This window comes from Nipponia nippon, unplaced genomic scaffold, assembly GCF_047370975.1.
Source record: "Nipponia nippon isolate SJK-2023a ecotype South Korea unplaced genomic scaffold, ASM4737097v1 scaffold_13, whole genome shotgun sequence".
Lineage (NCBI taxonomy): Eukaryota > Metazoa > Chordata > Aves > Pelecaniformes > Threskiornithidae > Nipponia > Nipponia nippon.
Genome location: NW_028262324.1, coordinates 16,893,980 through 16,918,965, shown reverse-complemented (window position 1 = coordinate 16,918,965; position 24,986 = coordinate 16,893,980). Strand labels below are relative to the sequence as shown.

General features: G+C 52.5%; 1 protein-coding gene across 6 annotated transcripts in view; it reads left to right on the top strand.

Moving 5' to 3' along the window:
* CTNNBL1 (catenin beta like 1) overlaps nucleotides 1–16,487 on the top strand; it is a 56,158-nt gene extending 39,671 nt beyond the window's left edge. For 4 of the 6 annotated variants that reach the window (XM_087750029.1, XM_087750025.1, XM_087750028.1 and 1 more), the window contains 5 exons: nucleotides 1,587–1,684; nucleotides 2,807–2,887; nucleotides 9,954–10,091; nucleotides 10,707–10,779; nucleotides 16,229–16,487. In XM_087750029.1, coding sequence (XP_087606155.1) covers nucleotides 1,587–1,684; nucleotides 2,807–2,887; nucleotides 9,954–10,091; nucleotides 10,707–10,779; nucleotides 16,229–16,317 — 479 coding nt within the window. In that variant the 3' untranslated portion in view covers nucleotides 16,318–16,487. Of the gene's footprint in view, nucleotides 1–1,586; nucleotides 1,685–2,806; nucleotides 2,888–4,775; nucleotides 4,886–9,953; nucleotides 10,092–10,706; nucleotides 10,780–16,228 lie in introns of those variants that run through there. The other 2 variants (XR_015703011.1, XM_087750026.1) reach the window with 2 other exon arrangements.
* Nucleotides 16,488–24,986: the final 8,499 nt, after the last annotated feature.

Below are 24,986 nucleotides of genomic sequence, written 5' to 3'. Positions count from 1 at the left end.
TGGTTTTATTTCCCCATATTAAAACCATATACTCTTTGATATTGCCAACGTCGTTTCTCGTGTTGGCATGCATTTTGCAAATGATTTGCCTGTCTGCATCCCCTGCGATACTGGGGTGCGGCAGTGCGGTGTGCGGCCGCTCTGCTTCCCTTTCACAAGAGGAGGAAGGCGGCCGCCTTCCCTGGGCCCCTTCCCTCGCCTCGGACTGGCTCCTGGCGTGCGTCCGTTCCTCCACCCTGGAAAGTGTTCGCGGGCAAAATGAGAAAGAGCCAGAGCATGAGAGTTATAACAAGAGCTTGACTCAAAATGTTCCAAACCCAGTATGATTTTATATGTGTATTGTATATAAATTGCACATAAAACTGATGAATCCTTCTGAAGAAACAAGGACACAGAGAAGCACTTGCTCTTGTACTTCACTGAGGTCTGGTGCAGCCAGATATTAGTGGTTAAAGAAGCGTAAGACACCCTACGTGAAAAAGCGTGCTTTTGGAAAAGATCACGTTGCTGTCTGTCCCTCGAGGGGCAAAGAGCTCGAGGCCCTGTTCCGGAGCGCTGTGCTTTTGATCGTCGCTTGAAGCTGGCGCCTTGCAGCAGCAGGCTGCTGTGGGAGCACGCCGCGTTGGTGCTCAGGAGGAGCTTCTGAAAGGTCTGCGAGGCCCAGAGGCAGCGATGCTCCCCTGCCGAGGGACGCCTGTGTTCCTGCAGAAGGAGCTCCTCAGAGCTCAGTCCTGCTCCTCCGGAGGAGACCAGCACCGCTGGGGTTTGGGGCACTGGGTTCGGCACCTTTCAGGGCGAAGCTGTGGTTGGACATTAGCACAGATGTTGTCTCTTGTGCGCTTGCCACGTTGGCATTTTACTTGGCGCCAAGGTTTGTGCTGTAAAATACGCTCCCCAAATGCGACTGAGAAGACCGCAGAACATGTTTGTTTGGTCATTTCTGATTTCTTGTGGCCCATTCATATTCAGTCCCTGGGATTTTCTATAAGTGGTTTGTTTGAGGATTTTTTCCTCTAGCTAATACCAGTTAAGTCTCTGCAGGAGCTGCATGCTGGCACAGTTATTCCTTTCTCAAGCTGTCCTGTTTCAGTAACCGTCCCCCCCTTGGTCGCCTAAGGGTCATTTGAGTGACAGGGCCGGCTCTGGCTGCTTTGGGGCCAGGATTCCTTCTAGCCCCCAGGGAGGAGGCAACGTGCTGTGCCTTTAGCTGTGATGGAGGGTGCCAAAAGGAGTGCGTGCTGCCAGCCTGGGGAGGTAAACCGGCGCAGGACATGCTTTACGTAAGGTGCTTTTTTCAGGTCGCTGGGAAAAAGCAGGATCAGTGTCAGCAGGAGCAGTGCAGCCGAGCCAGAGGAGACCTCGCTAGCTGGGCTGTGATGGGTGAGGAGCTGCCTGTGCTCCCTGCAAACACGGCTCGCTGCTCTCGCCACCGCTCTGCCTCCGCTCACCGGTGATGGGAAGGAACCGGGGTTCCGCTTATCAGCGGCTACACGCTGGAGTGCTAGTAGTAAATTTAATGGCATGTTACAGAGAAAATAAGCTCCTGTTCCTGATCTCAGCATGCAATTTTCATTTTGTATCTCCAGAACATGTCTGTTCCATCCTGGCCTCCCTTCTGCGAAACCTGAGAGGGCAGCAGAGGACACGGTTACTGAATAAATTCACAGAGAATGACAGTGAGAAGGTGAGTGCTGAATATGTGTCTGCAGTCCCTGGGGTACCAGGCTGGGAGGATACCTGATAACGGCAGGGTGCCTGTGCACACTCGCTAAGTTACTGAACAGCTGCTATTGTACCTGCCTGTAGAGACGCGTACTCTCGCAGGCCACCGATCCCTCATTCATGTTGTTACCTACAGCCTGGAGAACTGGAAATGCCTTTAGTGCTTGGCCTCCCGCATCACGTGTGCTCTCGTTTTCTGGTGCCCTTGCACGTGGTGATAGCGGTTCTCAGTCCTGGGTTGTGTCTCTCTGCTGGAGCCTGATCGTGTAGCGTGTTGCACGGTATTACGTTGTGCTGGCTCTGTGAGACCGGGGCGGCCTGGAAGGGGGCCGCTCTTTTCTAGTGAAGCTCGTTTGCAGAGAGTTTAGGAATTGCTGTAGTACACATTTAATGTTCCCCATTCCTCTCCTAGAATGTGTCACTTTAGGGGTGTTTACTCTAGGAAATTCTTTCCAAAATATTTACATGGTGGTGGATAGATCAAACAGCTGTGAAACAGAAACAGTAGCTTTTGCAAACCACTAATTCTCAAGGGATTTGTAAATTCCGCCACTGGGGAAATACCGGTTCCTTAGTATTCCTCATTAGTGTGTTTTGAAGGTGTTTTTCATAACCTGTTCTACCAATTGCAGAAGATTTCCCATTACTAGATAGGCTCAGTTGCCTGATACAGTTCAGAGGAGAGCCAGAGAGCCGTAACATGTCTGATACACTTATGTAGCTTGGCTGCGCACAGCGTAGACAGAAAGGTGCATTGAAGAAACCAGGAGAGCTGGAGAGCCACAGCACAGGAGAGCGAGCGAGCTAGGGACATGCGTCTGTGTGCCGCCTTTTAGCTGGAGCTGACGAGACCATATTGTGATATGGGATTACATTCAAATGCCCGCAGACTCAGTGTGCTCATCCGACCAACGCTTGTACCGTCCTTCTGTACCTTCTGTAATGTATTCCTGCCTGTGAGTGACAGAATTGCCTGTTACCTTGTGAAGACTGGACCTGGGAGGAAAACAACATAGCATGAAGGATTAAAGATGATTGCATTGTTCTTTTTTCTTGCTTAGGTCTCTCTCTTCTGCCCTTGCAGGTTGATAGGCTGATGGAACTGTATTTTAAGTACCTGGATGCAATGCAGGCAGCTGATAAGAAGATTGACGGAGAGAAACATGTATGTATTGTTTAAGTTTTGCCAGCTCATGTCTGCAATACCTCTGTACAGGCATGTCGTCTGCACAGACCTCCTGGCTCAGCCAGGTTGCTCTTCTGAGCCGTGCCCTCATACCTGTGCTGTTACCGCTTAATTCTTGTTGTCCTGCCCTCCAGTTTCCAGTTAACCTCAGATAAAATGGGCTGAGAACTTCTCTATAGCAAGTGCTTCTGGCCTTTTCTTAGAGTGAATTTTACTAGGAGGGCCTAAGTCCGTGCTTCAATTTGCCTTCACTTTTACTTGGCTGAGATCTTGCTTGGTTCAGCAGGTGGAGAGTAAGTGAAATGCAGAGAGGCAATTACATGACAATGTGCGAGGCCTCCTACCCTGGTCTTTAGAGTTCTGATCAGCTGCAAGAGAGCGTCTATTTTGATTAGTTAGATGAGGCTGCAGCCAAAGGCTGGTGTGCTCCCTGCGTACCAGCAGCGAATCGTTTTGAATGACATGAGCCTTGGTACCACAGAGTACTTTCTTGGAACTGAAGCTGGAACAGACTTCTTGAAAGAGAGCGAGCTGTTGGAGTCAGGAAGCAGCTTGCAGAGCTGTTAGCGAGCTTGGCCGGCTTCCCACAAGATTATCTGTATCAGCACTGAAGAGGGTGTGAGATTGATTAGCACTGACGGAGAGTAATCGCTGCAGCCGCTGTCCCCGCGCGGGCGGGCCCAGCGTGCCACGGGCTGCAGCCCCCCGCCAGGCTCCAACAAACAGCTGTCTGCCCGCAGCCAAGGCCACTTCTCTGGGTGCTGGCAAACATTCCGAGGGCATTGGAGCTCAGCAGCGCTGCGGCTGCTCAAAAAGGCACAGGGGCGAGTGATGAATGGAGTTGCTTTTGCTGCCAGCGTTCGGGCTCCATGTGGACAGCTGCAGCTTCACAAATGAACAGTGGCCTGAAGAAAAACAGCCTTTACCCTTTCCTGCCATCCCTCCGCACTCCATTCATCCTCCTCGGAACAGAGCAAGAAATTATTTATTCTTTACGTTTCAGTGTTGGTGTGTGGATTTTAGAACTCAGAAAACAGAATGGATTTTTCTGGCTGAAGTCTGGTGGTGTATGGGCAGCTGCTACACAGAGCCCTTAAATGCAGCATGCAGAGCTAGTGCATGTGCCCTTTATCCAAAAAGATCCTGAAGCAGTCTGCAAATGCTAACACCTGTAGCAAGGAGCCAGCACAAAGCAGGAGCAAAGGGAATTTGAGTGTGAAGCAGCTTGTGTAGAAGCTCTTTAATTAATAATATGAACCCATTCATGTTTACTGATGTACAAGAGAAGAGAATCCAAAGAACCCTAGGTTTTCCTCCCGTATCCAGAAGGCCACTGTGCTTTTGCCCTGCTGCAGGGCTCTGTACGCTGGAATGGCTAGAATAAATGGATCTCAATTCTTCACTCCTATTAGAGCTAATAATAGGATTTGGCAGAAACATCTCATGTGCAATATATTGGGCACAAGGTGTACGAAATACGAGGTTGAGGTACATTCCTAGCTTGGAACACTCTGGAGTTATCGTTTGCTTTGTTTTGTAGCGTCCTCAAATGGTCAGTGGGAAACGGTCTGCTGAGGTCTGCAGTGGCCATGCAGAAGCAGGCAAAAGCCATCATTCTCTTCATCAACTCACGGCATTGTCTGGCTGTGACAGGATTTATGGAGCACTTTAATGTTTCTAGTTGTGGCCCATGAATCATTGAAGTGGATGGTACGAACACTTGGTCCTTTAGAAACTGTGCAATGTCACTTGGGGGCTTTTGACCTTCCTCTTGCAGTAGAGGACATAGTACCCCCAAAATCTGGTATACAAAGCCTCGCCTTTCTCCTTGCCCCAAAGAAAAATGATACCTGATGAGATTTTACAGGTTCAGCCTATACCGATGAGAGCAAGATCCAAGTCTGATGGACAGAGTATCCTGGAGTAAGTCTTGCGTTACAAGAAGTTAAGACGTGGTTATACAAGGCACGACTGAAGGTATCATACCTGATGTTTTATCTTTAGTAGTGCAGCTGGCATAAGAAGCTCCTGCTCTTGCAGTTCTCTTCCGTCTTCTTTCTTTTGGTTTGGCTTATTTTAGCGATCTGGTTTATAGCCCAGCTCTCCAGCCTGTGGTGGTAAAGGTGTGGCAATAGTTGAGGGTAGAAGGGAGGGAGGAATTTCTGGAGGCAGCTGTTTCTGAGGAAGAAGGGTTGTAATGAAACTGGGCCCTTAGTCGGGACAATGAAACGGGGTGAGGTCCGGAGGGGAGCTTCCCTTCTCCCTGTTACCCACTTGTTTGCTTCTGCGCAATCTATTCAGAAGGGATCAGAGGTGATAACTTAGCGATTACCCTAATTGCCATGTGAAACCCAGGAGCAAAGTCCACGTAGGCATTTGTCTCCAACACCTGATGCCTGTCTTAGCACTTTTCTCAGAGGTTTTAGTTAATGGAACCTAGAAAATGTCTTGTCCCCCTCTCAAATTCTGTAATTCTTTCTGTAGGAAATGGTGCAAAACCCTATGGCTTTTAACTCCCTCTAAAATGAGGCATAATTACGGGTGACAGCAATAGCCTTAGTGATCTCTAAAAATGGTAGGAAAAGACAGGTGATGGTTTAATATTTTTATAGTACCACAGAAAATTATGCTCAGCAGGTTTATTCGATAAAATATTCTCACCAGACACTTTGCGCTATAATGACTTACAAATTACATGCTAATTGTGCTACAGTTAAGTCATTCCATCCTTGAAAGGGAGAGGTGGAACTCCTGGCATGAGAGCAGTGTCCACAGATCGAATAACTGAACCAGGAATTTGTGTCAGCCCAGCACTTCGGTTCGGTTTAGAAAGACCGAATTGCCCGGAGTTGTACCGAGGGCAGGACGTAGCGTCCTGGCAGGGGCCGCGTTGGTGCGAGTGGAAAGAACGCGGCTGTGGTCACGGGAGGGCGTGCGCGTTCTGGAGCGTGGCCGAATTTGCGCTGTCTGTACCGCGAGCTTGTCCAGCAAACGGCCAGCAAGCTGCGGTACGCTTCGAACTTTCTTGCTAAGACTGGTGGGTCTTCAGGCGCGTGGCTGCCCTAGCATCGTTCCCGTTTCTGGCTGCTGGAGTTGAGCTCACGCTTTTGCAGGAGCTGCTGCTGTTTCTCCGGACTCGGAAGGGGTGGTACGCTTTTGTCGTGGTTTAACCCCAGCCAGCAACTAAGCACCACGCAGCCGCTCGCTCACTCCCCACCAGTGGGATGGGGGAGAGAATCAGAAGGGTAAAAGGGAGAAAACTCGTGGGTTGAGATAAGAACAGTTTAATAATTGAAGTAAAATAAATTAGAACAGTTAAATAGGCAAAACAAAAACCGTGCACGCAAACAAAGCAAAACAAGGAATTCGTTCACTGCTTCCCCTCGGCAGGCAGGTGTTCAGCCATCCCCAGGAAAGCAGGGCTCCATCACGCATAATGGTTACTTGGGAAGACAAACGCCATCATGCCCAATGTCCCCCCCTTCCTTCTTCTTCCCCCAGCTTATATACTGAGCATGATGTCATATGGTATGGAATAGCCCTGGGGCCAGTCTGGGTCAGCCCCCCCGGCTGTGCCCCCTCCCAGCTTCTTGTGCCCCTGGCAGAGCAGGGGAAGCTGAAAAGTCCTTGACGAGTGTGAGCGCCACTTAGCACCTATTTAGCAACCGCTTAGCACTACTTAGCAAGAACCAAAGCATCAGTGCATCATCGACATTGTTCTCATCCTTAACCCAAAACACCGCCCCATACAGGCTACCAAGACGAAAATTAACTCTATCCCAGCTGAAACCAGGACAGCTTTGTAGCAATCGCAGTGAGCTTTTCAGCTCTTGCAGATTGGTGGCTCAACTTACAGAAATTCAAGCGTGTTTCTGCTTGTAAGGCAGAAATGAAGAAAGTCCTTCCCTGGTTTCTCGTGTGGTTCTGAGAGCTTCTCGGTCGCCTTGGTGTGACCTGGATGCCTGCCTGCTCTCCTGGCTGCAGCGGAGTCCGTGGCCTGCCGAGGGCTCAATCCTAACCGGTCTGTGTTTCAAGGAGAACGGTGGTCGATCTGCTGAAGAGGCGTTGTGGTCTGCAGCCTCTGCGTGTGAAAGAGGTTCCTGGGGAAATCGCTGCCAGGCCGTGAGCTGAGAGCAGGTGGTCCTGGGCAGTCCTTCTTATGATGGTCTGATTTCACCCGAGGCTTCTGCTTGCTCCTCTCCTGTTGCAAGTGTGTCCCTGTCTCCTGTGTATCCTTCTTGACGAAGGGCTTAGCGATGACCTTGAGTTTAGCTATTAGCCCGTGGTCTGAAAGCACCTCTGGAGCATGGCTTGCATCCCTTGCCCCTCCCCAGTAATACAGGCAGAAAGCAGTAAGGGGAGAGAATCTGTTCTCGGTGTAGGAGACAAGTGACGATGGTTGTTTTCGTGCGTGGCCATTCGGAGCCTTTTCGCCTCTGATGACGTGGAGTGGCCTCGCTGTCCCACCCAGTGAGGACGTAAAACCAGGATCCTGGAGGTGTTCTTTGTCCTCGATCAGTGCCCATCCCTTCTGCTCCGCCCGGCCTTGCTGCGTGTGCTGGGGAAGGTGGATGGTCGGTAAGGAAGGAGGAGGATGCGGAGAATCTTTCAGGCCCTACTCCAGTGACTGTGGAGCAGACGTGATCTTTTGTATAGCATTGGCAGATCCATTGTATCTTTAGGTTTCGAGTCTCTACTTGACACCCTGAGGCCTGTCAGTCCTGCCTCATTAGTGTGAGAGAAGCTCATTTTAGCTTCACAGAAGCCCATCTTACTGCTGTCTTCTCCCATCAGCAAGGGGCATCTCAGTACATATTGTTGGCAGATTAGAAATGGCATCTGAGTGCTCATTTGGAGGTTAGCAACTTGACAGCTTTGAAAGAGAGACAAAATGGAAAGGTGGCTATTTGGTACTGTACTGGGAGGCAGATTAGCATTTAAAGGGTGGTTGTGGTTTAAAAAAAAAAAGCAGTGAAAAGGCACCTTAAAACTGTACTTGTATTCTAATTCATATCTGCTTAATTTACTGGCACAAAATAATCTTGCTTCTCAGTCGAGAGGGGCTGTTATAACTGCTGCCTTCTCTGTGTAATCAAGGCAGCAGTTGCCTGGATTCAGCTTCTGTGATCGCCGGCTTGGATCAGAATACAGAACAGCCACGGTCTTTGTTTCCTGCTCTGGAGATTCAAAATCCTGGCCTGTCGGTATCTTTTCTGTTCAGGAGTTTAGCAGTGTTGAGAAGAGTAGCCAATAAGCCTGTATGCAGTGAGGAGGGTAAGCGGTAGTTCGGGAATTGTCGTCTTTCTGGAATGGGGTTTTTTGATATTTCAGTCAACGGCTTCCAGTCTCCTGCTAGCCAGACTCAGCATTGTTTAGCTTTAGAGACCAAATTTGATCAGATTCAAGCAATTTGGCATGGACGTAGGGTGAGGAAAGTCACTCCTTGCACGAAATTGGATTTTTCTTCTTACTGGCAAGAGCTTGTGTGCAAGTTTTGCCCAGTCATGCCTGTGCCCATGACTTTGAGAACCTGGAGCAAATGACAGTTGTGCAAATGCCGAGTCTACAGGACCTGGTGCTAAAGCATCCTGTAGTGTAGCCGGAGCCATTGACTTCATGGCATTGGTAACTAGGCATTGTTTTTTAAACTTAACTTGTTCTTTCACTGGCAAGCTAGATTTGCAGGAGGAGAGGAGGTGTTTCATTCCCTGTGCTTTCCTCTCTCACTTTGCGGGCAGTGGTACACAGCTGTACTTCTAAGTCACTTCGTCAGGTTTCTGTATGGTGAGCATCCATCGCACTCTCGCCAGTGAGAAGTGCACAGGGTTAATTTTCCGTGTTGTGCCCGAAAGGCTCTACCTACAATTAGATACGAGGACTTGGCTTGACAAAACAGGGAAATTTGGTAGCCTAAATCAGCTTTGGTGCTGGTGACCTTGCGTGTGTTTACCTGGAGCGTGTGCACCCCGAGGAGGCACTTCTTGTTGAGCATTAGAGGTACAGTGCTCTCGCTGGTGACGGCTCTAATGAGAAAATATTGCTCCGCTGGTGTGTGCCCACCTGCCAGCCGGCTGCATAATAAATCACACAAGCTGCAGCGAGCTAGCAGGGTCTGACAAGCTGCTTCCTTTATTTAAGAACAAAACCAAAAAACAAACCCCAAAATGCAAAAGGTCACACACAACATCAGTTATTTTGGCCTGTCGGTCTCCATGAAAATGGATGGCAGGTTCAGCTGGTGGATGTGGCCGGCCTTTCTCGGGGGGAGGCTGCTCTGAGCTTGTTGCCGGGCTGCTTTTGCCGGTGTTTTGAAGAGGGTGTTCTGTCTGAACAGACGAATGGAATGGCCTCTTGCCTTCTGCCCCTGGCCTCCGCTTGGGCAGGTCTCGCTGGTGAAACGCCGTATGTGCAGAGGAAGAACAAGCCGTCGGCGTTCCCGCCGAAGCCAGTGGTCCTCTGCTGACAGAGCCCGGCTGGGGTTTGGCCCATCAGTATTCCTAACAACCGAAGCTGGAAGAGCAGGGCTGGGCATGGTGAAGCTGTGCCTGTGCAGAATTTTGGGACCTGTTGTCTCATTCATCAGTCGGTAGGGAAGTTGGAAGCCTGATAGGTCTTTGAGTCTGCTGGAGTCATGTTCTGCACTGCTTAACAGCACCCTCAAATGGCCAGTAAAAGAGCAGGTTTTTTGTTCCATTTTGACAAAGAACATATAAATAATAGATACAGTGGTTTGTTCCATGTTCACAGTCTCTAATCACTCAATTTAGAAATGTAATTTGTATGTTTAACTTAAAAATTTAATTTGCAGATGGACACACTTCACAACCAGCAAAGGCAAACCTTGTTCAGAACTGAATGAAATGTTTTGTGAATTTAAATGAATTATTAAAAGTACTTATTCTTTGGCGAGAAATACATGGATGTTAACGTTTTGGGGAACAAAGCATTTCTTAAGAAACCGCAAATATCACCAACATTTTGCCTCTGCTAAAGGGAAGTACTTTGAGAGACAGTCATCACACGTTTTCTTTGTGTTGCTTTACAGGACATGGTGCGTCGGGGAGAGATAATAGACGATGACATGGAAGACGAATTCTATCTCCGTCGCCTGGATGCTGGTCTCTTTGTTCTACAGCTCATTTGTTACATCATGGCAGAGATCTGTAATGCCAATGTTCCCCAGGTAAAGCTATATACAAGGTTGGCTGATCATCTGTTTCCATCCATGATACAAACAAGACTCTAAATCCTTGCAAATACTGCCTCATTGAATAATTTTCTCTTTAATTCCTTTTTTGGGAGGAAACCTCCTGCTTATTGCACTTGTGTCCATACAGCTTCATCAAGTTATAGCAGTTAGGAGGGCAGTAGTGGGTACAGAAGCTGATCATTGTCACTGAATTCATACAATCTGCCATGAGCGAGGTCACGGTTGGAAATGGGAAGGCCCTACTTATGCCACTGCTGAGAGCAGTGGAAGGGGACATTCTCTCCGAAGGTCTCACAAAAGCACAGACTACAGCAGGTGACTTTTCTAGATCTGTGCAAAATACTGCATCTCTGCTGGTGTGAATAGATTGGGGTTTGGGAATGTGGTATGTGGTTACTGGTACCTGTGCCTCATGCCTTCCTGAATGCTTCTGAGTAGGTGCTCTGGGACTGTGGACTAGCAAGGCTGAGTTGGGTTTTGTGGTGCTCAGGGTTTCTGCTCCTCCCTCAAGGTGGGGAAAAAGTGGGGTTATGCCTGGTTTTGCATTGTATTGAAGATTACTTTCTTCTCTTTCCTATCCCCCATCAGATTCGTCAGAGAGTCCATCAGATTCTGAACATGAGAGGCAGCTCCATTAAAATTGTTCGACACATCCTAAAGGGTGAGTTGAGATATTCCTCTGCATGTGTCTCACCTCTACCAGGGACAGCTTGGTCATCACGTTGTAGGATGAGCCTTCACGTGTGATTCTCCTTGACTTCATGAGCATCTCCAGGCAGCAGCTGAGTGGTGTTCTGAGATCTGGACAGGGCTGGAATCACCCTGATGAGAGGCGTGCTTTGCCGTGGAGTTAGGACACTTGCTGTTGTCTGCTGTCATGGAACAGCACATCACTTCATGCTGCCATCAGCTACAGACTGGCTGGAACTCGCTGCTGATGTTAACGCTAGAGTAAATATTTAAGGGAAGCGTATATGCATGCTAGAGGGAAGAATAGTGGAGTCTCATCTTTCATTAACATGGCCCTGGACTTTACCATCTGCACCATATTAGTATCCGTGGCGTATTTGTCTTGTTCTTAGTGTCAGATTAATATGGATTATAGCATTAAAGTATCCTCTGTAGCTTTAAAATGTAGCTGTTGTGATTTGCAATCCCAGTTTTAAAGTACTGCTTGTTATTTTTAATGCTTATGTTGAATTAGAGCAATGCTTATTTGAGCTGTCGCTCTCATCTGTAGCCTGCTGTCCTTCAGCAGAAGCAGCCAGTTGAGCTGGGGAAGAGGAGGACAGGACCCGGGCTCTTGCTGCAGCCCGCTCCGAGCTGCGAGGCTTAGCTAGAGCAGCTGGTAATGGGCTGCCCGCAGGAGGTGCCGCCTTATTTAGCAGAGGGTTGTGTGGGACGTGTCTGCCCCCGAGGGGCTGCGTTGGTTTTGGTGAGGGGTGAGGAGTCGCTCTCTCTCTTCTGGAGAGAAAGGAAGGTGGGCAGCATCTCCAGGGGTGCTGGGCTGCGGGTTGTGTTGTTTTGATGTCTCTGCTTTCTTTGGGAGTAACAGTGATGTTCTCCTGGCCTTTTCTTCCCGCCCTCCTCAACACTGGCAAGTACAGGCAGCTTTTTTCTTGCAGATCCTGTCATTTTTCTCCCTTCCCATGTGCAGGAAAGAAGGGGATCAGAAGGATGGCTGGTATGACGAAATTAAGAGTGATTTTCTGACAGGGTGAGATTACCTGCAGCTATAGGCAATCTCTTTGTCCCTTGTCCTTTGCCAGCAAGTGCAAGTTAATGCCTGCTGATGAACAGGGGCGACTGGATAGGATGTCTTTTCTGCTTGTGATTGTGATACTTGACAATTTCTGCCTCCAGACTGTCCATTTCCAACGTAGGGCATGGCTCACGTCCGCTTTCAGATTCCCATGCTTGACCTGGGCCACGGGTGCCCGAGGGATTTGTCTGCACATCTCACTGTATTTACACATCTCGGATTCGTGTCTTTGGTTTGTTGATTTACCTACAAAGCTGAATTGGAGGGCAGCTGCATTAAAATTTCATCTGATTATTTCTTTCACAGTGACTTGCATTGTGAAACTTTTTCAGTGGTTTTATCGTGTCTTGCAAGCTGCGGATTGTACGGCAGGTTCGGTACTCTCGGCAGTAATGCGTTCTCTGCCTGAAGAGGCACACGTGGCATGTCTATAATACGGGTGATGGGTACAGTATTTGAGGGTCTGTCTTCAGCTCTCCCCAACTCTTATGCTTGCCAGTTTTAGAGACTTTTGCCATCACAATTGTCAACGACCTTAGAAATAAATTTGTTGGTGGGCCCTTGTGAAACACTGCAATGGGGCCCAGAAGACTCCTGTCAGGTAGGAGCAGCGTGGAGCTTATCTGCAGTCTGTGCTGGTGAAATTTAAGTTTTCCGGTAGTTACACCCCTATGTCCACATATGTTGTCGGTGTAGATTTACCATCTTTTAACAGAAGTGACACCACGGACAAGTACCTGCCTCTCCAGAGGAGCTGGTCTGTTGAACACAGCTTGCTGTTGGGGCGGTGGGTTGGGTTGTGGACCCTGGAAGCGTGCCTGCCGGCGGGGCTGGGGGGCCAGCGGGGGCTTTCTGAAATTTCCTTGGTGTCTGAACTGTAGCAGGCTCTATCCCAAAGGACTGAGAGGCTGTGAGCCTTGAGCCTCGGCTGAAACGTTTCCAGGCCGCTTTCCGACTTGCTCTCAGGACAGATGAGGGCTGGTTTATTTTTACTTTTTGTTCAGTGTTTTGCTCTTGTTCAGTTTTTATTTTCTATTTTTGCATACTAATTAGGTGCTTGGTTTTTAGTTTGATTTTTATGGCCTACATATTCTCCATGTTTCTCTGGCAACCTGACAGCTGATGGATCCCTTGGGGTTGCTCAGAATTACTTATGATGCAAGCGAGGAAGCGAGACCGTTTTCTTACGGTAGGGCTTTCAAGGGGGAGGAGTGGGCAGGGAATAACTGAAGGCTCATTAAGTGCATTTCTGCAGGCTGACCAGTCCTCCCACAGTTCCTTTTTCTTGAGGATCAAGCATTACTTGCAACGGGACAGTTAGTTTATCCTTTGGAAGAGAACGACTGAATGGTGTGTGCCTTGGCTGGGAGGATTTTTTTGGGATGGAGACTGGTCTTCATGGCAGCAAGTGGTGTCTGTGTCTTGGGGCAATTCTTGGTCTCCATGTCTCTCGGGAATGGAGTGAGGCACAGACCTCTCTAAATAGCGATACTGGAACGGGAAAGCGCGCCGCTCCTTACCGATCCGGAGAGACCGGCCTTTGGTACCTGCTCCCCTTGCTGGGGAGCTGCCGTCCCAGGACCTGGGGTGCAGAGGGCCCTCCCCAGAGGTGCTGACAGGCAATGCCTGCTTGGACTTCTGGTTTCAGTGAAGGTACTGGGCACATCAGGCAGCCGGCAAGGTGGAATGCCTCTTGGATGTTACAAACCAAACCTGTTAGCATGGGTAATCAAAAAGAAAATGTAGGTATGTTATGAGGACTGTGCTAAATCTGGCCTGTGGTCCCTCAGTATGTGCAGGCTTTATAGCTTCCAATATCCATTACAAGCTTCAATATTTCCCTATTGATTTTTACTGTTCTGTAACCATTGTATTTTGTCTAATGAAGCAGAAACCAATCTTAGGTCCTTTCCCTTTGTGTAGCTACAGCAATGTGCAAGCTCTGTTTAACTGTTGGCAGGGGGAGCTTACATTTGATTTTTTTGCCATCTCACTCAAGTGTTGGAATTTTAAATAAAAAAGTAAATACATAAAACCTCGGTGGGAGATTTTTTTTTTTTTAAGCCTGGTTCTGGGGGTTTTATCTGGTCTCTTCAAATGAACATTAGCAACTGTTGGTAACCCAGTGAACAGTCTGCCTTCAGAGTCACTGGGATTTTAGTCTTACGAAGCCTAAGTATTTAGAAGGAAAAATGCTGAGCTTTTGGGCGAGATTAGAGGAATTTGTGGCTTGCTTTTGTCCGAGTGATCTCGCTGGGACAATAGAAGGGCAGTGTCATTAGTGGCACTCGGCAGTTGCCCTGCTTGAGTTGTATGTTCAGGTATTCTGGCAGTCCTTAAAGCTAAAACTGGAGCTGGGCCACGAGCCCGCTGCCTGCGGCGCGGACGCTGCGAGCGCAGAGCTCTGCCTGCGGCCGGGGCCGGCCCGGGCTGCCCCAGCGCTGTGCCAGGCTCCGAGACAGCGTCCGTCCCTCGCGTGGCTATCCTGAGCGGTCGAGAGGCAGCGGCAGGCGGGGAAGCGTCGCCCTTGGGCTGCAATAAACACAGGCAGTTGCAGTTGCTGCGTCTGTTTCAGAGGCCCGTGCTCTGACAAAGCACGGAAGGGGCTTGCCGGGGACAGAGCCTGCTCCTCCGAGCTCCCTGGCGGCTGCTGACAGAAAGCTCTGGTACTGCCCGAAGGGGACAGGAGAAGCTGAGCTAAACGCTGGCCTTAGCTGCCGCTTTCTCCCGGGCAGGTAAGCCCGTCGCCGCCGCAGCGGGGTTTGTCTCCTGCCAGAAGCGGGTGGTGGTTTTTGATCCCCAGGCTGAGGTGCAGCCCTTTGCTAAGGCGCGCAAACGGCAGCAGAGCTGACGCCGGGCTGCTGGGGCCTTGCCCGTAGGCAATTAGCCGATACGTAGGGAGCTACAACAAATCTATTCGTTTGCTGCTGTCTTCGTTAAGTGTGACGGAGAGTTTCTCCTCCAGCTGAGGGAAGAGTTCCCGGTGCTGGTCCCCTTCTCCAGGACAGCGAGGAGGTCAGGTTCACTTGCAGCAAACCTCAGTGTTACCCGCCTGCTCTTGTTACAGGTACTGTAGCAGGTTATAAATATTAAAAAGACTTCTCCCAGAGGCCTTGGCAAAGAGCTCTGCTTCTTGTACATGGAGAGAGAGAGTGCACGCAGGAGGGAAGACTCCCACATCAGCGAACTTCTCCCTGTCCTCACTCTTTTCAGTGCTCTTACAATAAAGGCTTTGATGGAGCTCAGAAGCATGTAGCAGTGCTGAACGTATAAATATTAAAGCAAACTTTCTACAGCAACTTACCATTCAGATGCTGCATACAAGCTGTTCTGTTTGTTTAGGAAGAAGGGAAAGAATGCGAGAAGGCGGAGGCTGGAAAACACTGTCTAACCAGGCAGTCTGCTCCTGATTTACCAAGATTTGTTCAGCTCCTTGCTTTCGCAGCTCAGAACCTGCTTTTCATTTTTTCTTTTTAAACCACCTTTGAATATGCAGGTTGTAGTGGCAGGAAGGAGGGAGCTGGTACGGGGATGAGAGCTGCCAGCTTTAAATGAATGTCAGGAAGGAGAGCTGCGGAGGAGGCTTTTGGGTCCACGCTGTTTGGCTGTGTGCATGGATGGGCAAGACCTTGATCAGGGTCTGGTGTCCTCTGCCTGAAGACAAGGAGTTCGTTTGCAGTTAAATCTGAACTGGCGTGTTTTCTTCCATGTGGGTTAAAAGCCCTTGTAGATTGGGGAATTGGTCTCCACTTGACAAAAATCCTCATTCAGGCTGCTTGGCCAACAGACAGGTTAAACCCAGGGTTAGGAATGTTTAACAGTCGGGTAACAGCCGCCGCCTGACCTTCCCTGATGATGCTCAGCATTAAAAGGGACCTGGAGAGCCGGTCTTGTCCAGGACTGTGTTGAATTTCTTGGACTGAGGGAGGCCAGCGATCCGACCGTCCAGTTCAGGCAGCTGCCAGTGGGCTGCTCCGCTGGGATGACAGAGGAGTTGGGAGGAACTCCTGGCCTGTCGCCCTTCTAGATGCTCAGACGCCTGGAACGGGTGCTGCCTCCGGGTGCTAGGGCCTGCTCGGGCTTGTTGTGCTGCTTAGTTCCTTAGGCTGTTCCTGCTACGGTCTCTGTTCGCCACAGAAGGTTTTAATGAGGGGTCAGTAGATGTTTATTATGCAAAGCTTTAACCCTGGGGATGGGGAGAAAAACCATCAATGCTCCTTGCATAAATTCCCATTCCGTTGTTTGCAGTGGCTGCAGATTTAGATTCTGCTGTGGTATCCGCACGAGACGTTGCCCAGCGGTCATCAGTATCTCACTCAAAGCCTGTTGTCTGCTTTCTCCCCCGCAGAGTACGCAGAGAACATCGGGGATGGGAAGAACCAGGAGTTTCGGGAGAGCGAGCAGAAGCGGATCCTGGATCTGCTGGAGAATTTCTGAGGACTCGGGGGGCCGAATTCCACGTCTGCCCACGGCGACACGGCGTCTGGTTCTCCCTCCTGCTGCTGCCCTCCTCCAGCCTTGATTGCACGATAAAAGTGATGTTTCTATGAAACTGCTTCTAAATGGGATTTTGGAGATATTAAAGATAGTTTGGTTTTTTTTTTTAATTCCTCGTTTGTTATTTAAGTTGTCTGCTGTGAGTGGGACTGCAGCCGCATACCTTGCAGTAGGGCAGCTCAAGATTCCCCCCCCCCCCCCCCCAAGTCAAACTGCAGTGATCAGTGTGAAACAGTACAACAGTGTAGGCATTAGAGGGAGGGTAAAGAGGAAGCCCAAATAGCTCAAGAGGTTGTTAGCAAGTTATTCCAGTCTGGTACATTAATGAAAATGTACAACCCCCTGTACTGACCTAAACTGGGGGGACTGGGGCATTGGTACATGTCCAGTTCACCTGTTCTTCAATGGCAGAGGGAAAGCGGGAATCAGCCACGTTAGCCATTCTTGCTAAAGCTTCCCAGAGGTGAGGCAGCGTCAAAGGCAAGTTTTGGCACAGGCCAGTCAGCCGTCGCCCCTCCCGAAGGGGATGTCGGGGTGAGCCTGCCCAGGTTATACTCCAAACTAGGAGCGAAGGTAAGGAACCAATAAAATGCCCAAATTCTGCTGACTTCCTTTCGCAGTCGGCTTTAAGTCTGGGCTGTGCTCGTTCTGTAGAAAATCAGTATTCTGATTCTTGAACTGGGAGCCTGGCTTTTTATAGCAGCAATAAGTTCACCAATAGAAGAGGGAAAACCCCACTCCTGCAGCCTTTTGCAGGTGCGCTGTGGGAGCTGCAGAAAGACGGAGTGATTGGCCTCTGCCTGCCTGATTGCAGTGGAACAGACCGCAGCTCATTTTTCTGTTACCCTTCTGCACTTGCAGTGTAATTCCAGATGTCAGCGTGCCAAACCCCACCGCTTCCCCGAGCAGTGACTCCCAACTGGGACAAGAAGTAGCTGAGAATGTTTTCCTGCATCCTCTTTTCTTCTGCTAAAGTTAATGACTGTCATCACAAAGCATCACAGCTCCAGCAAGCTGGGCCTTGCCTAATTTAGAGAGATTTGCATGCTGGCAGCATTCATTTTTTACCTCCAAGAAAAATGCATTGTCAGGGAAGCTTAAAGGCTTCCTTCAATCATGACTGCGTAGGCACTGCTGGCCTGGGTGCTATCAAGCGCTGTTATTCAGGGGATCAACATGGAAGTCAGCAGCCACGAAAAGCTGCAAAAACACATCTTTGGTGCAGAACTTGTTTGAATTCCGCATTTCTTTCTTCTCTTTTCAGGCCACTTCCTTAAAGGTGTGTTTTCCTTAATCTTTCAGATGTGTTTAGTTCTTTACTTCACTTGAGTCTGGGAATTGTTCCCTTTCCACGCCACAGACAGTGGATTTGTGGTCAAAGCCGGTCTCTGGTTTTCCTCCTGGAAGATATCTGTTGTTCCCTGTCTCTCGGTACCCTCGCGCTTGAAAAGCCGAGGAGAAAGGGAGGGGGTGAGGAGGGAGGTTTGAGGCAGAACAGAAGGGGAACTTAATGAATGAGAAACAGCTTCGACTGGAAGGCGGGGGCCACGTAGCTGGGGGGGACAGGGCAGGGAGGATCGTGGAAGTGGGAGTATAAACTGCTTGAGTATAAGGTAAGTTTTTTTTAAATCTAAATGCACTGTCTTTAATCCGATGTCACTTGACTTGCTGCCCATGCGCGCGTACGCGTGATCGTTTCGGTGCAGGGTTAGCGAGCTGGTGCGGGGGTGCGGTGCGCGGTCGCTGCTCCAAGTCGGCTCCTCCCAGGTGGGGAAGAGCTCCAGCGGCGTCTGGCGGGAGCGGAAACCCCTCTCCCGTGTGCCTGCTTTGCTGGAGCTCTGCTTTCGGAAAGTAGATTTCTCCTCCTTTACCATTTCCATTCTAGCTGCCTTAGCTGGGTAAATATGGAGTCTCTGGGCTGAAAATCATTCCCTGCTCTAACGGCTGGCCGGCTTGCTCTCGGGGCGCAGTGCTGCTGGAGGGAGCTCAGCCTGCTCCTAATGAATGTTCCTCTTGTATAAGACAGCTTTTCTTTGATTGTTTTTTTTTCCCTTTTGTAATTTGTTAGGTCTTCAAAGCGCTTCACCAAATCCTTTAAGTCTCTGGATAGTTCACTGAAAGAGTTGGTATTGAAGCGGTGGTGATTTAACTGGTGTGTACCCTGCGATTACGCGGGGCGCTGCTGCTTCTGCTGGGATGAGAGTCGTTCTCGGGGCGGGTGTTTGTGCTAGAAACGAGCCCGACTGAACGCCTCTCACCGGCTTCTTTTGCGGCAGTTTTCTTCTGGGCTTTTTCCTTTGCTCAGTGTCAGTGGCTGCCGCGGTGGGTCGCACCAGTGAACGCTCGCCGTGAGTGCTCGTGTCGAGGCACAGCGGGTGAAGGACCCAAAGGCTTTGTGCCGTGGCGGTGCCGCGGCGTGCGGGTTCGCTGGGCTCCCGGGGCAGCAGCAGGGAAGGGCCCCGGCGTTGCTCCAGGTGCCAGCAGTCAGTGCTGTCCTGGCTCAGAAGGGTTGCGACTTTCCCACCTGGAACGGAGACAACTGGTGATGGGGACCGGGGTCAGCATCGTCCTGCGAGCTGATGCTCCCTGTGCCTGGCGGTATGGGCTGCAAAGGGGCGGCTGGGGCACGGGACAGCCACTGCCGGAGCAGCACATTAAGCTGAATAATTATCAGGCCCTATCCATGGCCTGGCTCCGGGCTTGCATTACCGCTCCGAGAGCTTGTGCCTGGAGAAATCCCCGCTCCATAAATGTTTTCAGCAGATAAATAATGGCATTTGGTGGGGAGAGGGAGATGCATTGAGAGAGGGTGATGTCTGATAAATCGAGACCTTGGTTTGGGCCTGCGGGAACTGAGCTGCACTCTCAAAAGCAGGTTTTGTCCGCGGGGTGCCTGGGGCAGGGAGGTTGCTTCGCGCCTCTCCTGCGGTCGGGGGAGCCTTCGGCGCCCGGTGCCACCACGCGCCTGCGCCCCAGCCGTGAGCCCTGCTGCTGGGAGACGCCGGATCCTCTGCCTTGGTCCTGGGGATGGGCTGGATGCCCACCTGGGCCCGCTGTTATTAATTAAGATAATTATTCAGCTTAATGTGCTGCTGCAGGCCAGCTCATTTTTGCTGTAATGCTCAGCAGCACAGAAAAGCCTTGGAGGTATGAGGATGGGCGCCATGAGTCTTAGCAGCTGTGGAGAATGTTGTTACTGTAATTGGGGGAGGATTAAAGGGTCGAGCATTTTCTTGAAGCATTGGTAGGTTGTGGGCAGTGGGGTTTGTTCCCTGGTTTAACCCCTGCTGATTTTTTTGACCCTGGGTAAAAATTCAGGGGCAGCAGCATCACTGTTGTTTTTTGGGCTAAATGTTTTTTGGGAGTGGGGCGAGGGAGCGGCGCAGACCCCAGGCAGCACCGTCGGGCTCCGAGCTGCTGGAGGTGATGGCGGGGACATCTCACGAGGTGACAGGAGCTGGGTGGCTTTGTCTGATTCACCCCTGAGCCCTCAGCACGTCGAGGCGCGTGTTCATTCCCTGCCCGCCCCGAGGTGGCCGTGTGCCAGCGGCACCGCGTGGGACACGAGGCGGCCGCAAGGGCTCGGGGTGGTGGGAGATCTCACATGCGGGGAGATGCTGAAACCTTCCCAAGGCAGGGATGGCCGGAGCAACGCTGCGACCGGGAGCTGGAGCGCGGCTGGGAAGAGCCCCGATGCGGGTTCTGGGCAGGACGCGGGGCTGATGCACCAGCTGCTGCCCGCACTCTGCCCGCTCCGTGGGGACAGGCAGAGCCGCCCATGCGCTGGGGGCCGGGTTGCGGCGCGGCGGCAGCAGAGTATGCAGGGAGAGACCAGTCTTCATCGCACCTCTCGTCGGGTCATGTTTTCTTGTCTCTGATTGTAAACAGATTTGACTAAAGAGGTAAATTAGAAGTTAATTAGAGGGAACATGATTGATGAGGCACTCTGGTGATGGGGAGGTAAGAAACTTGCACTCAGAGAAGGGTGAGGGGAGGGCGTTCTGCAGCGGGAGCGTCGCCCCTCGGCCCACGCTCCCCCTTCCCTCTGCAGCGGGGCCCCGGGACGTGGGGTCGGGGGCTCTGCTCCCCCCGGGGCTGCGGGGAGCGGCTGCCACAGGAGGGGACGTGAGCCCATCACCTGGGCATCTGGGCTCTGCCAGGACACCGATCCGGGTCGGGTACGGGGTGCACGAAGCTGCTGAGCGCTAGTGGAGGATTTGGAGAGCGGGAGAGCAGCAGGGGACGGGGGAGATGCTGTCCCCAGTTTGCAGGGCCATCGGCTTCCTCTGTGCTCCGTGCGGGCTCTCGCCCCAGCGGGGTTTGCCCAGGCCAGGTCTTCTCCAGCCCAGTCTGGGCTCTGCTGGGGCGAGTCCTGGGGCAGCCGGTGCGGGAAGGAGGTGGCAGAGGGATGCTCACACCCGCCCCGTGGGGGGCGATGGGGTGCGAGCCCCGGCGCAGGCGGCTGGCGGCATCAGTGAAGGCGTCAGATCCCAGCTGCAGAAGCGCTGGTTTCCTCCCACCGGCAGCGGCGGGAGCTGGCGGCACTTCCCCGCGGCCACGGGAGACCGGCACCGTCCTCGCCGCGCGTCTGAATCCATCTTCAGCTCCGCTCCCGGCTGAGCCGCTCTAAATGGGGAGAAATGAGTGCAAATTGTGACTGAGGAATATCTCTTGGCATCCCGGTAGAGCGACCCAGGCTGCACTAAATACAAAGAGACACTGTCAAAATTGGGAAACAAACCTTCAGCAGCACAAATAAGTCACTGAAACTATTTATTTTCTAACAATTTTTTTCTTTCAAGACCTGGGTTTCAGGGAAGGCTTTTCTCATATGGCAGTAAATAATCTGGAAGGGGAGGGGGCAGTTGGTTTGGGGTTTTTTGGTTTTGGTTTTTTTTTACCTTTGATTTTTTTGGTCCTTAAAACAATGGTTTGGAAAGAGGGAACAGTTGCCGAAATGACTGAGACCGGTGACAGCGCTTCTCTCCATCGGGAACCTGGCGGTGGGTTCTGCAGAGGAGGAAGGAGTTAATGGACTGGAAATGGGCATGAATTGTTCTCTGAAGCAATAATTCTTTTCAAGTCATTTTCTTCTGAATTTTATGCTTTGGCTAACCTTCCCCTGCGTGGGGGCTGCTCTGGGCCTGCCGGTGACTCCTGAAGCCCTTATGCCGTGGGTGGAGGCTGCCGCCGCTGTCCCCCGCGCTGGGCCAGGACCCCGGGGCTTCCCCAGGGTGGGGGCCGGGGGCGCGGGGCTGCGGCCATCCCGAGCCGGGCAGGGGATGCAGCTGCCGCCTTTCCGTGCCCCAGGGATGCTCTCCCCGTCCACGGGGCCCCGACGCTCTCCCAGCCGGGTCGCACCACCGGGAAGGGCTGTGCCGGTAGCGGCACAAGGAGCCCACGGTGGCGCTGGAGTCTGAACCCAGCAGCTGCTGTGTCTGGGGCAGGGTTCCCTCCATACCCAAAACCCTCTCCTGCGCCTGCCTCCCTGCTGGATTTCATTTTTTTTGTTATTTTTTGTTGTCACAGCGTGGTTGGGTTGTGTTCGCTCACCTGCGCTCCCGCCCCGCCGTCCCCCTGGCTGCTGCTCTGCGTCGGGGGTTTCAAATGGGCGCTGTCTCCGTGGCTTATTGCGCCCGGGATGATTTGTGGAGGAGACGGCTGTAGTGTTGGATGTCGGTAGCGTTGTTTTCCTGCAGCGCACGCAGACCTTTGCAAATAATCTAATAATGCAGGAATGTCAAACTTCAGCTGTGGAAGGAAATCCTTTTATACAGGGATTGTCAAGTCTCTAAACAAGTATCAGAAATGAGCTCGCATCAATGTGGAGGGTGTTTATTCTGCCCGTCAGAGAGATGAACAACCCAATCCACTCTGCCAGGCGGCTGCGGGCTCGAGGGGCTGTGGGGAAGCAGGACCGGCCGCCCTTGGGGGAGCGTCGGGGGCAAGAGTGGCTGCAGGCAGGGCGGGCAGGGCGGGCAGGCAGCGGGGACCTGAGAGCAACCACCCCGCCGTGCCCCAGCACAGGGGTGCTGAGCCTCGGGGCGCCCCCGCACGAACCCTTAAAAAGGTGAATTTCAAAATAATGCGTGAGGCAGCCCTCAGCGCTTCGGTACCTCGGGGGTTTTTCTGTTTGGGTTTGGTTTTCTCTTCCCTGGATGCCTTCAGCTGCAGCTGCGGTTGCTGGGTAGCTCTGCTGTCGGAAGAAAACACAGGGTTTGCATTGCGTCAGAACAAACGCGAGCGGCACTGGGCTGCCAGCAGGAGCGACCGACCCCGTCTCGCTTTGGTTCTGGGTGTCCTTGGGGAGGGCCGGGCCGGGGCCGTGTCACCGGGGGACAGTCCCTGCGCCGCGGCGAGTGGGTCCTCCCGGCTGCCCCGGGGGGTCTGGGTCCTCCTGGGGCCAGGGCGATGCCCGGGAGGTGCTGCTGATGTGGCTGGGCCCCCCGGCTTCCAGCCTCTCATCCAGCTCTGCAGAGCTGCAGCCTCCGCCGGCCTTTGCTGCCCAACAGATGAGCACCCCAGGGAGAACACGCAGGGGACCTCGCGGGCGCATAGCTGCGATCGCAGCGGACGCAGTGCCGCCGGGGTCTTTGTGGTGTTGCCACATGGAAACGGCCACTGGATTCCCCCATCTTGCAGACGCCTGCCCTGAGGAGAACCAACAGCACATGCAAAATTAAACGGTAGGCAGCAAACCTGGCGCTAACGGAGATAAGGAACGTTTCATCCTTGAGAGCGGGTCCCCGGCCACGTTTGACTGGAACGGGAGTCCTGCAAGGGAGGCGCCGGCTATTTCAGAGCAAAAGCGAGCGTGCAGATAAGGGACCTCGTTACGCAGCGAGTGCCGGCGTCTGCCTGGTCCGGGAGCTCTCGCTTCTGTGTGCGAGCGACCTTCCCTCCCCTCCCTGCCAGACACAGGGGTTCAGCAGGGCTGCGTGGCTGCAGCAGCAGACAGCATCTGCTCTGGGCCTTTTCACTGATGAATTAAAATTGAGGAGGAAAATGAAACCTTCCAAGTGCGTCCGAGACGCGCGGACGCTTGGCTCTTCCCCTTCCCCGTCTGCTGGGCCCTGTGCAGACCAGGAGCCTGTTTGTCGTCCTCCTGTGGCGGCAGAAAATCAGCGGGAAATGGGACTTAATTCAGGCTCTGCACCTGGAGGTGTTCCCAGCTCCGAGCGGAATCTGTGCTCTTTGCTTCCTCATGGCACGATTTAAGCCTCTCTGCTGATGCACTGGAAGGTCCTGGCGGGTTTCACCCTTGAGGTGCAGTCACGCAGCCTCGCACCCGCTGGCCCGGCCGGCTGGTGGGGGCCGTGCCGCCCCTCGTGCCGGGGCCGCGGGAGCTGGGGCTGGGACAGGGACCCGTGCCCGTGCTCGGGACGCACGGTCTGCGCTGGGTGACATCCCCAGCTCCCGCTCTGGCTGCACCCCTGGGTGGGTCCTTCGCAAAGTGGGGGTGTCAGGTGTGGGGGGCACCGTTTGTAGACGCTGTTTCAGCATGGGTTCATTCAGGTCCCCTCGCTGGCCGGGGGCAGAGGAGGGACTCTGGGCCACGCAGCAGCCACGAGACCGGACTGCCCGCACCGCGGGGCTTGCTCGTGCTTGGCCTTTCCTGCTTTTTCCTGTTGCACTTGACCCTGGACGTCAAGCCCATGTTTTGGTGCACAGGTGTTTTGCCTCTGCACGTGCATCTGGGCGATCCGATGCTTTTTGCTTTGCTCAGGATCCAGCCCAGAGCCGCTGCCCAGTGGCAGCTGTTGTTGCTTGCCCAGTGGCAGCTGTTGTTGCTTGCCGGCTCCCGGCCAGGGGCCGCGCTCCACCATCCCGGGGGTTGGCGGGAGCCCGCTGTGGCCCAAGGAAAGGGTCTCTGCTCGGAGCGCAGGGTCCGTCCCTGGGACCCCGCTGTGGCATTGGGCATGGGGGCTGTTCCCCCCCGGCGCAGCGGCGGGTGACTCCCGAGCTCCTCCAGCACCCTCCTCCCGCTCCTTCCCAGTGCCGCCCGGCTGCCGCCAGCTCCTGGGAGCTTTCCCTTGGGAAGCCTGGAGCCCTTTGCTCCTGCTGCTGCTCTCTCACTGTCCCAAAGCGGGACCCACTGAACCCAACCAGCCGCGGCTGCCGGGCGCCGGCTCATCCATTACCGCTGCCCCCGGCTTTTAACTCTGGAGGGAGTAATGAACTTGGGCAGAGATCAATGATCTGTGCTCCGCTCTGGTCTGGGCTTTATTCCGATATGCGGAAAACACTGCAGCAGGTAGAACTTCTTTAAAACTATTGATGTACAGCAGGTAGGAGAGAGTGCAGCTCCTGGGGCTGTGTGCGGGGCTCTTCCCGCCCCTCGCAGGGCCCTAATGTGAAAAATACTCCTGCTCCTTCTGCTGGAGGAACCCTGCTGAGGGAAGGGCGAAGAAATACAGTTTGCATTTTCAAGTCCAATTTAAAGAATCTCTTTGTAGCAAGCATCTGTCATCTCATGGCAGAAAACACCTGAAATAATCTGATTTTTACTGTTTATCTAGAGAGCAAATATCCTTCAGATTGCTATGTAGCGCACAGATAATAGCGTGTGAGCGAAGTCTGCATCTGTGCCTCCCCTGCAGCGCTGAGGC